This window comes from Tupaia chinensis, unplaced genomic scaffold (genome assembly GCF_000334495.1).
Source record: "Tupaia chinensis unplaced genomic scaffold, TupChi_1.0 Scaffold000252_1, whole genome shotgun sequence".
Lineage (NCBI taxonomy): Eukaryota > Metazoa > Chordata > Mammalia > Scandentia > Tupaiidae > Tupaia > Tupaia belangeri.
This window is the reverse complement of record NW_006159732.1, coordinates 489,611-500,614: the sequence shown is the minus strand read 5'-3', so window position 1 is coordinate 500,614 and position 11,004 is coordinate 489,611. Positions and strand designations below refer to the sequence as shown.

At 49.9% G+C, this 11,004-nt stretch overlaps 1 protein-coding gene and 1 long non-coding RNA gene across 3 annotated transcripts in view; one reads left to right on the top strand and one right to left on the bottom strand.

The window, feature by feature from the left end:
* Positions 1 to 400: 400 nt before the first annotated feature.
* AARS2 (alanyl-tRNA synthetase 2, mitochondrial) overlaps positions 401 to 11,004 on the top strand; it is a 17,549-nt gene continuing 6,945 nt past the window's right edge. Inside the window, 7 exon segments of the mRNA XM_006149069.2 lie at positions 401 to 801; positions 1,353 to 1,544; positions 3,017 to 3,162; positions 3,388 to 3,555; positions 5,191 to 5,335; positions 10,376 to 10,521; positions 10,738 to 10,846. Of these exon segments, the coding sequence (XP_006149131.1) occupies positions 574 to 801; positions 1,353 to 1,544; positions 3,017 to 3,162; positions 3,388 to 3,555; positions 5,191 to 5,335; positions 10,376 to 10,521; positions 10,738 to 10,846 (1,134 nt within the window). The 5' untranslated portion in view covers positions 401 to 573.
* LOC114007918 (uncharacterized) overlaps positions 8,942 to 11,004 on the bottom strand; it is an 11,587-nt gene continuing 9,524 nt past the window's right edge. The window contains exons 3-4 of one of the 2 annotated variants that reach the window (XR_003549487.1): positions 10,445 to 10,558; positions 8,942 to 9,823 (exon numbers count right to left, since the gene is read on the bottom strand). This is a non-coding gene — a long non-coding RNA (uncharacterized LOC114007918). The remainder of the gene's footprint in view (positions 9,824 to 10,444; positions 10,559 to 11,004) is intronic. The other variant, XR_003549488.1, reaches the window with a different exon arrangement.

The window sequence follows — 11,004 nt, the reverse complement described above, 5'->3', positions numbered from 1 at the left end:
AAAATAGCCTTCTCCATTGCCAAGGGCAAAGGAAACTGGCAAGTGCCTAGAACAGTGCCAGGTACAGACTAGCTATTCAATAAATACGTATTGAATGTCTTTTGAATGAATGCTGATATGCCCTTGGCAATCTCTGCCTCTTCCCTCAGCCTGGAAACACACACACACACACACACACACACACACACACACACGTAAAGCTGAATCCACACCTGTCATTGCAACCCTATCTGTGACTATACAAAATTGATAAGCATAACAATTACAGCTAAAATATAAGTTTCCAAGGACAGGACATTTTGTTTATTTTTTAATACATTCTAAGCGCCAAAACAATGCCTGGCATATAGTGGTCTCTTAATCACTATTTGTTTAAAACCGACTAAGGTAAGGACCTACTATGTGCCAGGCGCTTGTGCCAGGCCGACTTCCGCTCACTTCTTTCCAATCACTTCCACCCAGGGGGCACAGGCTTCCCCTGAGTCCTCCGATCGCCAGGGGACGCTGTAGGAAACGCCCGAGTTCCTGCTCTCGTCTCTCTCTGACCCCGTGAAGTCGCCGCCCGGAGCTAAGATGGCGGCGTCAGTGGTAGCGGCCGCTGAGCGACTGCGGCGGGCCATTCGAAGGTCGCCCCCATGGCGGAGCCCCAGCCATCGGCCGCTCTCAACCCGGGCCTCGGCCGTACGGGACGCCTTCCTCAGCTTCTTTCGGGACCGCCATGGCCATCGGCTGGTGCCTTCCGCTTCCGTGCGACCCCGTGGCGACCCTAGCTTGCTTTTTGTCAATGCGGGCATGAACCAGGTAGGGGCTGAGCCGACTGATCGGGGGCGGAGCTTGTGAATTTTCCGGAGAGGAAGGCTCTGCGGGATTGGGCAAAAGAAGCGAGGGGCGGGGCTCTCGGCCTTCGCAGCAAGAGGGCGGCGTGTGGTTGGGTGAAGTGACTGGGGGCGGGGCTTACTTCTAATTAGGACTTGGGGAGGCCGCGACCTGAGAACTTCAGGGTTGAAATTGAGTTTTGGGCTCGGGGATGGAAGGTGTGGACTATCTTGGAGGCGGACTGGTGGGGAAAGTCTATTTATTTACTCATTCTTTAAATAAAGATAACTCATTTATTAAGTAAATGCTATTGAACATCCACTACGTGCCTAGTAGCTTTTTACTTTAATCAACAACTTACCTTGTCCAGACTTAACTGTTCTCGTCTATAAAATAGGGGCGAGGAGGGTGGGGTAAAGAGAACGGGTAGGTTAACCTTATAGGCTATTCTAGGGAATGCTCAGTACCCTGTTGGCACCTTTCCTTTCTGAGGAACTGGGTTGTCCCCTCCCTCCACCCTCTTCATGTGCTTCCAGTTCAAGCCAATCTTCCTGGGCACAGTGGACCCACGAAGTGAGATGGCGGGCTTCCGACGAGTGGCCAACAGCCAGAAATGTGTGAGGGCGGGAGGTCGGCACAGTGACCTGGAAGATGTGGGCCGAGACCTTTCCCATCATACCTTCTTTGAGATGCTTGGCAATTGGGCCTTTGGGGGTGAATATTTTAAGGTGAGTCTCAAGGGAGCTTTCAAATGAAAATATTTGGGGCAGCAAGTGGTGTGGTGGTTAGGGGTGCTGACTCCCACATGGCTGACCGCGGTTCAAGTCCCAGAACTGGCAGCTTGCTTTCTCGCTCTGGCTCTCTTTCTGTCCCTCTCTGGTCAAATTAAATCAATACATTAATAAAGCTAAATGAAATAATTCTTTTTTGGAGAGGTTTTTGCTGTAGGGTGCGTGTGCTCGCCAGAAAGACAGAGAGACAGAAAGACAGAAAGCAAGAAATCACCCCCCCAGGGGGAGGGCCTCGCCGCAATCCCTTCTCTTCCATTCTCCTCTTGGGATCTTGGGCACGCACGCACACACACCCGGTGTGAGTTTAAGCCACAAGGTCCGGGACTCAAACCGCGGTTGACTGCATGGGAGTCCAGCGACATAACCATTACGCTAACTGCTGGTCCCTGAAATAATTCTTTAAAAAAATAAAAAAGAAAGAAAATATCAGTGGTTAGCCAATGATGGAGTTGAAGTAGTCCTGTTTCTTTTCTTTCCTGTGTGCTTAGGGAGGGCTTCCTAGAAGATAACAGAGATGAAGTGGTAGTTGACTGTATATAACTGAAATTGTTTTTCACTTCCCTGATTGGATCATAAATCTCTTAGGAAAGGGGCTATACTGGTCAAAATTGTTGTATGGGACCAGCCCATTGAGAGAGCTGGATCTTGGGACCAGCAGATGGCGTAATAGTTAAGTCACTGAGCTCCCACATGGCTGACTGTGGTTCAATTCCTATACATGGAGGCCTGAAACTCACACCGGGCCTCTGTATGAGTATGTGCCCAAAATCTCAAGAGGAGAGTGAAGGAGAAAGGATTGTGGTGTAGCCATCCCCCAGGGGGTGATTTCTTGTTTTCTCTCTGCCTCTCTCTGTGTCTCCGGCGAGTGCATGTACCCTATAGCAAAAATCTCTCTTAAAAAAATAGAGAGAGCTGGATCTCACATAGCTCACTGTGGCAGTTTGAGTCCTGGACTTGGTGGCTTGAAAAACATGTCAAGCACGTGTGCATGTGTTCCCAGAGGGAGAAATGGAGGAGAAGGGATTGTGGCGTGGTCATCTCCCCTTGGGGAATGCCTTTCCACTTTCCCTTTCTCTCTTTGTCTCTGTCTATCTCCAGCAAGTACATGAACCCTGTAGCAAAAAATAAAATAAAATCACCCCAGGGTAGGATGGGTAGAGTAATTCATAGAGAATGTGGGACTTCGGAGACTTGAAAGAGGTAGGATTTAGCAGAGAAGAGGAGGCTTTCAAGGCAGGAAAAAGACTCTGAGGCAAAATGGTCATGGCTTATTCTGGGAAAAAGATAATACAATGGAAATGGCTTTGTCTTAAACTGATGGCTTGGACTTATGTGGTTTGCGGGCACTTCAGTAGGGCCTCCCTCTCATCCACCTTTCTTTTCTCACCCCCTGTCGGTTTCTGCTGCAGGAGGAAGCTTGCTGCATGGCCTGGGAACTGCTGACTCAGGTCTATGGGATCCCAGAGGACAGGCTCTGGGTCTCCTTCTTTGGCGGTGACCCTAAGGCAGGGCTAGAACCAGATCTGGAGAGCAGGGACATCTGGCTCAGCTTAGGGTAAGTCAGCCCTCTTCTTATGCCCACTAGGAGGACCTTAGGAGGACTGGGAAATAGAGGTAACCACCACTGATTCTCAGCATCTCTGCATATTCCAGGATGCCGTAGGGTCAGGCTTGCTCCTCCTCTTGCTGAGCTGGGACTTGAAGGAGGAGCTCTCATGTCAGAAAGGGTCCCCGCTCTGGGTCTCTCTGTCCCCCACCACTCACCTAGCTTTCTCCCTAGGGTGCCTGCCAGCCGTGTGCTTTCCTTTGGACCACAAGAGAACTTCTGGGAGATGGGGGATACTGGCCCTTGTGGGCCATGTACCGAGATTCACTATGACCTGGCAGGTGGGGTGGGAGCCCCTCAGCTGGTGGAGCTTTGGAATCTGGTCTTCATGCAACACAACAGGTAAAGGGGTGCTAACGCAGAAGGACAATCCCTAGTCGGATGTGAAAACTGTGGCAGTCAGAAGACTTTGATCCAGTTCTTAAAAATCAAACATTTTATTTATTTATTTTTAAGAGGTTTTTGCCTTAGGATGTGTGTGCTTGCCAGGGAGAGAGGTACACAGAGACAGTGAGAGGGAAAGTGAGAAGTCACTCCCCAGGGGAATGGCCATGCCACAATCTCTTCTCCTCCATTCTCCTCCCAGGATCTTGGGCACGCATACACATGTGCCAGTGTGATTTTGAAGCCATGAGGTCAGCCATGTGGGAGTCCAGTGCTGTAACCACTACACCATCTGCTGGCCCCATAAAATCAAACATTTAAATGGCACTTATTAGGTGCCAAGTAAATTTCTTTTTTTTTTTTTTTTAAGAATTATTCTATTTAACTTTATCCATCCATTTATTTATTTTAATTTGACCAGAGAGGGGCAGAGTAAGAGAGAAAGAGAGAGAGAGGGAAAGTGAGAAAGCAAGCCGCCAGGTCTGAACTCAAATTGCGGTCGGCCATGTGGGAGTCTAGCGCCCTTAAACACCACACCACCTGCCGGCCCATGTGCCAAGTAAATTTCTAAACATTTTTCACATAATAACCATTTAATCCTGATCTTTGCCCATGACAGTTCGAACTAGTCACTCCTGCTCTGTGGCCTCTTGTTATATGGTGGAGTTGAACTTGATGATAGCTAAGATTTTCTTCTCTTCTTGACGTGTCTCTTTCTAAGGGCAGAGAATTCTGTCCTAGAAGGGGTATCTGGGATCTAAGCAAGGTCCCAAGCAGGGGTGAGGGTGGAGATAGCCCTTTATGAGAAAGTGACGGGAACCCAAGGCCACAGTCATCTACTGTTGGATGGGTGGGAGACTGATAGTGCCCATCTCGTGCTTGCTCTCTTTCCTTTTTTTTTTAGATTTTTGGCATAGAGCATTTACACTCAGGATCAGCAGTTGGTGTAATGGTTATGTTGCTGGACTACCATGTAGTCAACTGCGGTTCGAGTCCCAAACCTGGTGACTTAAACTCACGTCAGGTTGTGTGCATGTGTGCCTAAGATCCCGAGAGGAGAACAGAGGAGAACGGATTGTGGCATGGCCATCCCCCCTGGGGGGTGATTTCTCGCTTTCTGTCTGTCTTTCTGGTGAGCGCATGTGTCCTATAGCAAAAACCTCTTAAAAAAAAAAAAAAAAAAGTATATACACTCACTGGGGAGAGACAGATAGAAACAGAGAGAAAGAGAAAGTGAGGAGGCACCTAACCTCCCTGCCAAGGAGAGACAGATAGAGACAAAGAAAGGGAAAGTGAGAAAGCCCCGACCCCCAAGAGGGGATAGCCACACCACAATCCCCTCTTCTCCATTCTCTCAGGATTTGGGGCATCCACACACGGGCACCTGGTATGTTTTTCAAGCCACTGGGTCTGGAACTCGAACCATAGAGTCAGCCGTGTGGGATCCAGCACCTTAACATGCCACCTGCTGGCCCCATCTGGTTCCTTCTGTATCAGCCTCTTTGGGCCCTCTCATTTTTCTATCCACTTAGGCATCTACCTCGTTCCTATAATCCTGGGTGGGGTCTCACCTCTCACATGTTTCCTGACCAGAGAGGCAGATGGAAGCCTGCAGCCCCTGCCCCAGCGGCATGTGGACACTGGAATGGGCCTGGAAAGGCTGGTGGCTGTGCTGCAAGGCAGACGCTCCACCTACGACACTGACCTCTTTTCCCCGCTGCTCAACGCCATACACCAGGTAAGCCTGCCTTCGCTTCCAGAAGCCCCTCTGAGCCGTTCGTCACCACTCAGCCCATTGCTTTCCATCTTGGCTGAGAACTCAAAGTGTTACCAAGACGTGGGGACAGTAACCACCCCAGGATGCCAGGATGTAAAACATGAGACTAGGATTCCTTGCTCATGATCTGAGGTTGCTCCTAACTTCTTCCTGTCACTTTTTATGTGTTGGGACCAGCAGGCAGTGTAATGGCTATGTCACTGGGTTCCCAGGTAGTCAACCGCGGTTCAAGTCCCAGACCCAGTGGCTTAAACTCATGTCAGGCACGTATGCGTGCATGCCCAAGATCCCAAGAGGAGAATGGAGGAGAAGGGATTGCAGCATGGCCATCCCCCCCGGGGGGTGATTTCTCACTTTCTGTCTCTTTGTCTCTGTCTTTCTGGTGAGCGCACACGCCCTATAGCAAAAAAACTTCTCCAAAAAAAGTAAGTGTTGAGTGCCTGCTTTGGGTTCAGTCTCTTGTGCTTGGTACAGAAAACACAGCAGAAAACAGAACAGAAATCATGGAAATTACGTTCTAGTGTGAGAGAGACAATAAGTAAATGTGTTTAAGAACAAGATAAGGGGCTGGCCCTGTAACTCAGCAGTTAAGCACTGTGCAGAGGAAACCAGATTTCACACAGCTGACCAGGGTTTGAGTCCTAGACCTGACAACTTCAGAACCACACTGGGCATGCACACATGCTCAGATTCCTGATGGCGTAGAGAACTGAAGGAAAAAGGAGTGTAATGTGACCAGGTTCCATTGGTGGGTGCTTGCTTTCGCTCTTTCTTTTTCTATCCCGTGTGCATGTGCCCTCTGACATTAAAAAAAAAAAAAAAAAATCAAGATAATAGCTTACAGATGTTGAATAGACAGTAGGGACCAGAAGATGGCTAATGGTTACGTTGCTGGATTCCCACATGGCCAACCACTGTTCAAGTCCCAGACCCAGCAGCTTGAAACTCATGCCAGACACATGTGCGTGCATGCCCAAAATTCCAAGAGGAGAATATAGGAGAAGGGATTGTGGCATGGCTACCTCCCCGGGGGGGAGGGGGTGTGATTTCTGACTTTCTGTTACTCTATCTCTCTCTGGCGAGTACATGCACCCTTTTTTAAGATGCAAAAATCTCTCTTAAAAAAAAAAAAGACTTTGAACAGGTAGTGCCCTAAATATGGTTAATAGTAACTAGAAAGAAGGAGGTTCCAGAGGAATCTTAGATAGGGTGTTTGAGGAAGGCTCACCAAGGAGATGACCTGGAACCTGAAAAGGGACAATTTATCCACAGGACGCTTATGCAAGATAGAGGGGACAGCATGTACCAAGGCCCTGAGGCAGAAAAGGGCTTGGCATGTGGCAGGAACAAAAAGGCAGCTAGCCAGCTAACGTCGAATCACATAGGATGTAGTTGTGGAATGTGTCAGTCAGTTTTTGCCACATAACAAAACACCTTAACACTCTGGCTTAGACCAACAACCATTTGTTTAGCATGTGAGCCTGTGGGTTAGCAGTTTAGGCTGGACTTAGCTAGGTTCTTTCATTCTTATGTAAGCTCACTCGTGTATCGATGGTCAGCTGCTCTCCCCTGACAGTTGGCTGGCTCTCAGTTTGGGGCAGCAAGGCTGACTGGGCTGGCTAGCGTGGGCTAGTTCGCATTTCAGCTCTGTGAGATTCCAAGAAGAGCAGGAGCATGGGCTCAGAACAGTGTCATTTCCACTATATTCTTTTTTTCTTTTTTTTTTTTTTTTAGAGGGGTTTTCTATAGGGCGTGTGCACTTGCCAGAAAGACAGAGAGAGACAGAAAGACAGAAAGCAAGAAATCACCCCCCGGGGGTATGGCCACGCCACAATCCCTTCTCCTCCATTCTCCTCTCAGGATCTTGGGCACGTACACACACGCGCCTGGCGTGAGTTTAAGCCACCAGGTCCAGGATACCAACCATGGTCCATTACACGGGAGTCCAGCAACATAGCCATTACGCCAACTGCTGGTCCCACATTTCCACTATATTCTATTTGGGTGATGCAAGTCACAAGGTCAGCCCACGGGTGGAGAAATAATTCCGCTCCATGATGGAAAGCAGTATAGAGTCACATTGAGAAGTGACATGTACTCAGGAAAGGACTGTTTTTGCAAACAGTCTATTACAGAGAGGAAGACAGGACTCAAATCTTCTGAGGCCTTACAGTTCAAAGTGGATAGACCGGCAGATGGTGAAATGGTTACGTTGCTGGACTCCCACGTAGTCAACTGTGGTTGGAGTCCCAGACCCAGCGACTTAAACTCACACCAGGCACATGTGCATGCATGCATGCCCAAGATCCCAAGAAAACAATGGAAGAGAAAGATTGCAGCATAGCCATCCCCCCTGGAGAGTGATTTCTTGCTTTCTGTCTCTCCAGCACGTGCGTGGGCCCTATAGCAAAAAATCTCTCAAAAAAAAAAAAAAAATTCAAAGTAGAGCTATTCTTTTTTTTCTTTTTAAAGGATTCCTTATTATCACTATATTTTTTCAGTTGTGACCAGAATGAGGCAGAGACAGAGAGAGCAAGCACCAGGTCTGGGACTCGAATCGCAGTTGGCCACATGAGAGTCCGACACCTCTAACTACCACGCCACCTGCTGGCCTCCCAAAGTGGAGCTATTTTAAGTGTGGTGAGAAGGGTCATAAGGAGGAAGCATGTGGGGACAGCAAGTGGCATGGTGCTTAAGGCGCTGGACTCCACCTGGCCAACTGTGGTTCGAATCCTGGACCCGGTGGCCTGCTTTCTCTCTGTGTGTGTGTCTCTCTGGTGAGCACACACGCCCTCTAGCAAATTTTTAAATAATAATAATAAATAAATATTTAAAAAGAAAAAGGGTGTGATAAGAGATACACATTCATTGAATGTGTATATGTGTATGTATGGGTGTGTATGTGATGTTCTAGACAGGGGCTTGCTGTGTAACGATCTTCCTGCCTCAGCCTCCGGAGTACCTAGGGTCACACGCACAGGATTCCATGCCTGACTGTCTCAGATAGGGTCTCACTATGCTGTCCATGCTTGTCATGAGCTCAGCCTCCTTCCTTGGCCTTTGGAGTAGCTAGGACTACAGGCACATGCTCCTGCACCCAGCCTTTTAGGGTGGGCCAGGAATTGAACCTGGGACTCCCGCATAGACTCATCCTGTGGCAGCACACACTACCATAGCTGAGCTCTGATATACTTTTTTTTCCTTTCAGGTTTTTGTATCGGGTGTGTGTGTTTGCCAGAGAGAGAGAGAGAAATAAATCACCCAGTGACCATGCCCAGTCTCTTCTCAGGATTTTGAGCACATGCATCCATGTAGCCAGTGTGATTTTCTTGTCTTTCTCTCTTTTTTAAAAAATTATTTTATTTAACTTTATTTACTTATTTTAACTTGACCAGAAAGGGACAAAGTAGAGAAAGAGAGAGAGAGAAAGTGAGAAAGCAAGCTACCAGGTCCAGGACTTGAACCATGGTTCGCCATGTGGGAGTCCAGCACACTTAACCACCACGCTACCTGCTGGCCCCACCCAGTGTGATTTTCAAGCTGCCGGGTCCAGGACTCGAACTGCAGAGTCAGCCATGTGGGATCCAGCACCTTAGCCCACCACCACACCGTGTGCTGGCCCTCTGAAAGGCCACTCCTATTGCTATTTGGAGGATGGTGTGGAAGGAGACAAGAGTACCTGAGAAACCAACTAAGAGGCTATTATAAGTCCAGGCAAGAGACCGTAGGGTGTGGGTTAGGCTGGTAGCAGAGGAAGTAGAGAAGTGGTTTGGTTTGAGAGATCTCTTAGTGGGGGAAGCAGAAGGACCCCCTGATGGGTAGCTGGAAGTGGGGGAGACGTCAGGAGTGGCTCCCAGGTTATCAATCTGAGTGACACGGGAATGACAGCACTGTTCATTGAGATAGGGATACTTGTGGAGGAGACAGGTTTGGAGCTAAACAGCCCAGCTCTGCTCTGCTCACACCTCCTTCCCTGCCCCCGTAAAGACAGTAGAGGAGGAACAGATCGTGCAGAGCAGCAGTCCCCAACCTTCTTGGCACCAGGGACCAATTTCATGGAAGAAATTTTTCCACAGATGGTGGGGAGGGTTCAGGATGATTTGTTACATTTATCGTACACTTTATTTCTATTATTACTACACTGTACTGTATGATGAAATAATTGTACATCAGGAGGGGTCAAGCTCCTGTGAGAATCCAGCGCCTGCCTGTTCTGAAAGGAGGTGGAGCTTAGGCAGTAATGCGAGTGATCAACGCTGGCTGTAAATGAGATAAGGCTTTGCCTGTTCACCTGCCGCTGGGCCTGCCGCGCACCTCCTGCTACGTGGCCTGGTTCCTGACAGGCCGTCAGCGGCCCATGGGTTGGGGACCCCTGGCTGTCATCACAGATTTCCTGATGAGTTGCACGGCCTTGTCTCACTCAGTTCCTCTGAGCCTTGGTTTCTTCTGCTTTAAAACAAGGATGGCGAGCATAGTGGTTAAGGTGCTGGACTGCCACATGGCCAACCACAGTTCGAGGCCCGAACCCGGTGGCTTGAAATGCACAGTGGGCACATGTGTGTGTGCCCAAAATCCCGAGAGGAGAATGAAGAAGGGATTGTGGTATGGCTACCCCCATCTCTCTGTCTCTGTTTCTTTGGTGAGCGCACATGCTCTAATAACAACAGCAACAACAAAACTTTCTCTCAAACAAAAAGATGACGGCGCCTCCTGGAATGAGCTGTTTTGGGGATTAGATCTCAGGTTCAAGTACCCACCCAGTTCTGGTAGTAGAAATCAGGAGTGATGCCAGCGATGAGCATTGTCGAATGTGAGCCCCGTGAGGGCAGGATGCCCCCATTCACCTGTGGGCTTCTCCAGCTCAAGCCCAGCCTGGCAAAGCCTTTCTGGAGGTGGTTGGCCCCAGGAGTGAGAGTAGATGCCCTAGAGCTGATGAAGAACATAACTGGGGCCAGGTCAGGCTGGGCCAGCAGCCATGTCTTCTTCTCTCCTGCTTTCCAGGGCTGCAGGGCCCCCCCTTACTTGGGCCGGGTAGGGGTGGCAGACGAGGGGCGCATAGACACAGCCTACCGTGTGGTGGCCGACCACATCCGCACACTCAGTGTCTGCATCGCTGATGGCGTCTCCCCTGGGATGTCAGGTGCCCCGTGAGTCTGGAAGGGCTACAGAGAGGGACAGGGGCCACTGGGGGTTGCAGGGGCAAGGAGGGAAGGAAATGAAGAGGTGGGTCAGGTGAGATGGCAGGAGGAATGGGGGCAGGGAGAAGGCTTTGGGGGGCACACTCTCTAGACCTGTCCTTCCCCTCCCCATACTGGTGATGACGGGATGCTGGGGGTTCACATCTGGGCTCTCAACCTCTCTAGGCTGGTTCTTCGTCGGATCCTCCGTCGAGCTGTGCGGTTCTGCACGGAGGTCTTGCAGGCACCACCTGGCTTCCTAGGCAGCCTGGTGCCTGTGGTGGTGGAGACGCTGGTAAGAGCAGAGTGTCCTGCCTCCTCTGGTCCTCTCCCAAGAACCTGGGGACCTCCTACTGAGCCGAGACAGTGCTCCTGGCTTGGGCACTTGGGGCTCCCCCCTTAAGTGTACTCCCCCCCCCCACCCGTCTCCCCGCCGGGCGCACGCACCACACG